The 5668-nt window shown below is 50.7% G+C and overlaps 1 protein-coding gene across 1 annotated transcript in view; it reads right to left on the bottom strand.

Annotated features, from left to right (window-relative positions):
* LOC116842185 (nuclear hormone receptor FTZ-F1) overlaps positions 1-3807 on the bottom strand; it is a 31485-nt gene extending 27678 nt beyond the window's left edge. Inside the window, exon 1 of the mRNA XM_032810992.1 lies at positions 2544-3807. Coding sequence (XP_032666883.1) covers positions 2544-3807 — 1264 coding nt within the window. The remainder of the gene's footprint in view (positions 1-2543) is intronic.
* Between the last annotated feature and the right edge of the window lie 1861 nt (positions 3808-5668).

Genomic DNA, 5668 nt, shown 5'->3' with positions numbered 1-5668 from the left:
AATATGATATATATATATATATATATATATATATATATATATATATATATATATATATATATATATACATAGTATATCAATATACTGAATATTCTATGGAAAATATAAGTTAAATAAAATATCTTACTCATCTAAAGGCTGGATCATCTAAAGGATCTAAAGGCTCCTCCTTTTATACTAGATTTTCTACTTCTATATTTTTTTTTAAATTTTACCAGCTTTTCATAATTACCGAGTAAGTTGCTGTCATAGACTGTGTCATTTTCATCTCTAGATGCGCGGTTTAGCGCGGCGCGCGAACGCGCGGAGATATTCAATGGGAGATAACATAAAACTCGATAATAACGCGGTGACACTGGGTCCGTTATCGACGGCGAACGTAGCCGGCACAGGTGAAAGTAAAATTGCGCGAAATTATCGAGATTACGCGAGATGCGCGCCGCGCCGATCGATCGGTCGCCGCTGTTGCACATACTGCTTCTCCGCGTAACTCGCACGCGCGTTTTTTGCAACAATTTCATTACCAGCATTCGGTGATGGCTTGTACCCGCGTCCCGAATGCATACAGATGTCGTGTGTGTGCACTGAGAGAAAAAAAAACATGGTAGGTTCGACTAAAATTAACCTTAACGCCAATCGCATATTTCCTAATTGTTCTAACAGGAAAATGGTAATAATGACATGCATACACATATAAGGTTATATCACCAACATCATGGTGGAATTTAACTTTCTATTGCTCACTGTGACTCTGAAATCACAATCCAGTTTCATCATTATTGATCTCCAATATGAATGTTGTTCTTGTTTTGATCGATGCGAAAGTGACAATATGGCTACCTTTTTTTAGTATGTTGACAGAGATAATAATTGCCCAACGTGACTTCAGAGTCACAAACCTATTTTAGGAAAATAAAAAAATAAGAAAAATTTTGCCTTATATGTGTGTTGAATACTTTACTTTTAAACATCCTGTAAAAAATTCTTTAAACATGAGATATTAATTTGGGCAGTAGAGGGTTAATAAAACATAATTTCCTTGTGTGACCACAATTTGTAATAGTTATTTCTCTATATGCGATTATTATTGGATATCAAACATTTTTTTCTTTCTCAGCGCGCTATTACGAAATATACTATGCGGGGATGCCGTTTATGAACAAGTCTTATAATTACTTGCGTCATTATGTCGCCAATAAGCGGGCTGTAATGGGTTTCCTGCATTTTACAGAAACTTTCATCGCAACAGAGTGTTACGCGCATACGCTAACGCATACGAGCTCATTACGAATCTGTTATCATACAGTTACATACGGAGTACGTCGATATGTCGCGATTATCGCGCCGAGCGATAATGAGACGGCGAACGTTGTCGTTTGGAGCTAATTCCGTCGTTTCGGCAAGTGCACGCGCTAATTCTTTCGCTTTTATCACGCGGAACCAGCAACAGCGAGTTTACAGCCGCGTCCGAGCGGTACTTTATCGCGATTTGTGAGCGATAACATCGCGCGAGATGTTACGTATAATCGATCCTGGATTCGCACGCGATCGTATTTATTAGTAATCGTTTAGAGCCGAAATCCCTCGATCCGTTTATCACTCACGAATATGCGTTGGAAACGCAAAATCGATATATAAACACAATGAGACGGTTCTCGGTATCTTTATAAGGCAGACAAATGTGTCTACTTCACACAGGCTCGTGCTGCGACTATAATTTGTTATAATGTGTGGCCGCACACGCGCGCTTATGTAAAGACGCTTTCAACGTGGACTTTTCCTTCGACACCGAACGATCTTCCCGATATTTTACATAAATTTGCATTTCCAACGTTCGGTGTGACACGTTCACTGGCCGCTGACCGACACGTGGGTCGGTCGCAGTTTCGAGACTCCAGAGTCCACGAGGACCAAATATGGATACCTGTTGTTAACGAAAAGCTCACCGTTCTCCGGTGCACTCGGAAAAATGTTCTTGCAGTCGTAGCGAAAATTGCCTAGATATGGCAAATCAGCAAAGATAGATGAACGACTGGCAAATCGATGCGATGTCACATATGGATTGTATCTAATCGATACAGGTGACAGAATTGACATGTAAACTATTTTGTTTCCGTGACGTCTATTTAGGTTGAGATTAGTCACACTTCTTGTTCAAAATTGATTGCAAATATCGCTAGAATACTGCTGCTGCCGCAAATTCTACGCGCCACAATTTTCTAATAAATATAAAAAAAAATAAAACAGTGATAGATTTGAGCTGTGACATTTAGGTATGTATGTGACATTTAGGCGATGTATTCGGTCTCTTGATGCACTAAAAACTAAATCATATATCTGCCTTTGTCTGATTTGGAGGAAGAACAAAAACAGAAATGACATAACTGTTAGTTACAAAAGGTCGGAAAAATCGGTCCTTAGAATTCTAGTTGGACCAACGAAAGCTTTTTCCGAGCGATGGAGAACAAAGCGCAACAGAACAGCGCACAAAAGCGAGACGCAGTTAATGCTACGATAATAAATGCACTTGAAACGGGACTCACCTTCGAGCTTCATGCCGACGTCAAGGCATTTCTGGAAGCGGCAGTAGGGACACCGTTTGCGCTGCGTCTTGTCGATGTGACAGGATCTCTCAGCGACGCACGTGTACACCTTTTTGTTCTGGACGGTGCGCTTGAAGAAGCCCTTGCAGGACTCGCAGGTGAGCAGTCCGTAATGATAACCGGACACTTTGTCGCCACACACAGGACACAGCTCTTCGATGACGATGTCCTTCGTGTCGGGGAAGTCGGACGGGCATGGTATCGAGCCAGTCACGACACCGACTCCGACCTGGCTCAAGCCAGGATGGCAGAGGGTACCGGCGCCGGCGGTCGGTACCGCGACGTTGCCGCTTCCCGCGCCGGGTCCGCCGCCGCCGCCGCCGCCGCCGCCGCCGCCGCCGCCGCCACCACCGGCGGCATTGCCCGATGCGGGTCCACCGCCGGCGGCGGCAGTACTCGCCCCGCCGCCGCTACCACCGCTGCTGTTGCCGCCGCCACTGTTGCCGGCGTAACCGCCGCCGTTGCCGCCGTTACCTTCGAGGCCGGTGGACGCGCTGGCTGCGTTGCTGCTTCCGGCTCCTGTTGACGAGAACAAGCACGTGTACACCTTCTTGTTGCCGCAGGCGTTGCTCTCGAGAGCCGAAGACGCACCGCAGATACCGTTACCGCCGTTGCCGTTGTTACTATTGCTACCACCACCACTACTACCACCGCCGCCGCCGCCGCCGCCGCCGCCACTGTTACTACTACTACCACCGCCGCCGCCGCCGCCGCCGCCGCCGCCGCCGCCGCTACCGCCTCCGCCACCACCACCCGTAGGTGAGAACAAGCACGCGTAAATCTTTTTGCTGTTGCACGGCGAATTGTTGCGTTTGAAGAAACCTTTGCAAGATTCGCACGTGAGCAGCCCGTACTGATAACCGGACATTTTGTCGCCGCACATCGGGCATCGCTCTTCCAAAGAGGTAGTGGAGTCGAAGAAAGCGGCCTCAAAGCCCGAGATGCCGCCCTGCGACTGTGCCGGATTGTGCGCGGACAGTTGCTGCTGTTGCTGCGACTGGGGCTGCGGCTGCGAGTGGCACATGGCCGACGGCGAGTTCTGCGCGCAATTGCCGTAAGGCGACGAGCCGTAATGCGGCTGTTGCTGTTGAGGCTGCTGCGGAGGCTGTTGCCCGGCGGCCTGCGGGCTGCCTTGCGGGCTCAGGTGGAACGGCGACATGTTCAGGGACATCAAGGCCGAATGCTGCTCCATCTCCAATAACATATCACCCTTGCGCAAGTACCGCACGACGAAGGGACGTGGTGCTCGCGTATCGGCACATGCATGAAACGACTATGTTTACGCTGCCGGATGTGGCCGCTGATGATGATGATGATGATGATGACGAGGACGACGACGACGACGACGACGACGACGACGGCACTCGCACGAGACCAGTGTTCTCTCTTCTCCTGCCGTTCGTGTACTACCACCACGTCGTCTCGCTCTCGACGTAGCTTGTAGTTTCGCTCGCGAGTTGTGCGTCGACTGCACGTTATCGTGCTACTACAACCGTCCATGAAACACGGCCTGATCGCGGCCCGACCCGCAGTTGACGTTTCGATCCGGTGGTCGTGGTTTTATTGGCGGTGACACAAGGACGTCGCGACGACAAAACACCTAAGCGACGATGACGACGACGATGGCGATGATGATGATGATGATGACGATGACGGTGACGACCAAGGGCACAATCCGCCCGAGAAGAAACAGCGTCGCGTGTAACCAGAGGGATCACTCACATGCGCGATTACACACATACACACATACACACACGCGCGTTCACACACTCGGTGTTCCACGTAAATTATCGATCACCAGTCACGCTCTCTGGCACACATTTGTCGAGAAGAACCATCGCGCACCACCGAAACGTGTACTCACGCGTACACGTTTGCGAGCGAACACGCGCGACTACGCGCGAGAGCGTCCCGTTGATGGGAATCGCGCACACCGCGACTACGTTCGAGGCATCATCAGAGTCGTCGTCGATGTCTCGTGGCGGCCGACGATGTCCGAGCGAAAGTGACACACGCCGCTGTCAAAACGGCGATAATCGACCGACACACACCAGAGCAGTGAGTACCCTTCTCGAAAGAGAGAGAGAGAGAGGAGAGAGATGGATAGATAGATTGAAAGAGAGGGACTGCAAGATCGAGACCTCCTTTCCCTGTCGTTCACACTGCAATCCAACAACGTCGTCGTCGTCGTCGTCGTCGTCGTCGAGCACAATGCGGACGGTATGTGTCGCGTATGGTTAACACGTTCGTCCGCGTTCGTTCGAGCAGAGGCGGAGGAAAACACGATTACCACCGGCGACGGGACTGACTGACGGACGGACGGACGGACGATTGTCAACAACGCGCGTCGTGTCTCACACACACGTTTCGACGTATACAGCCGTGTGTATCTCCGAGCAACTCGTAAGCAGTAGACGCGTGTAGGACAGCACAAAAACTGGTCACGACAGGACAGAGAAAGAGAGAGAGGGGGAGGAGAGGAGAAAGTACACGATCCTTCCGCACTCTTCCCGCACTGCAATCCAAATAACGCACCGGCCAGTGAACGAGCGCACGAGTAAGCGTGGAACGAAGCGAACGGATGCGCGCACAATCGACAAGGAGCCGGCCACGTGACCTGACAGCTCGCCTATCTGCGTACGACTAGTTGTCTTCTCGGCTCGTAGCTTTCCCGAAGGGCCCGCCCCCTCCCCTCCGCTGCCCTACCGACGGCACATGGAGTAGGTAGGTAGGTAGAGACCGCCGAGGAGGCCGCCTTCGCGGGACACGGCATACGTGACGTATCGCCGCGCGCGCGCGCGCTCCTAACAACGTTGTCAACGGCGGACCACACGTCCGGATGTATGTGTGTGTTGCACGCCGCTGCGAGCGTCGTGATGCGAGAGGATGATGATGATGATGATGATGATGATGATGATGATGATGACGACGACGACGACGCCTGCCACTTGCTGTTGTCCTCTTGCACCGCGCGCACTCCCGTCGAAATGCAAGGCTTTTTGGCACTGCCAAAAAGCGAAAGAGACTGTCTTCGTTGCGCCGCGAGGCGACACCGTGCTAACGTT

Source organism: Odontomachus brunneus, unplaced genomic scaffold, assembly GCF_010583005.1.
Source record: "Odontomachus brunneus isolate Ranch 3 - 2012 unplaced genomic scaffold, Obru_v1 Obru_scaffold_022, whole genome shotgun sequence".
NCBI lineage: Eukaryota > Metazoa > Arthropoda > Insecta > Hymenoptera > Formicidae > Odontomachus > Odontomachus brunneus.
The sequence above is the reverse complement of the archived record's forward strand: the minus strand, read 5'-3'. Positions and strand labels throughout refer to the sequence as shown.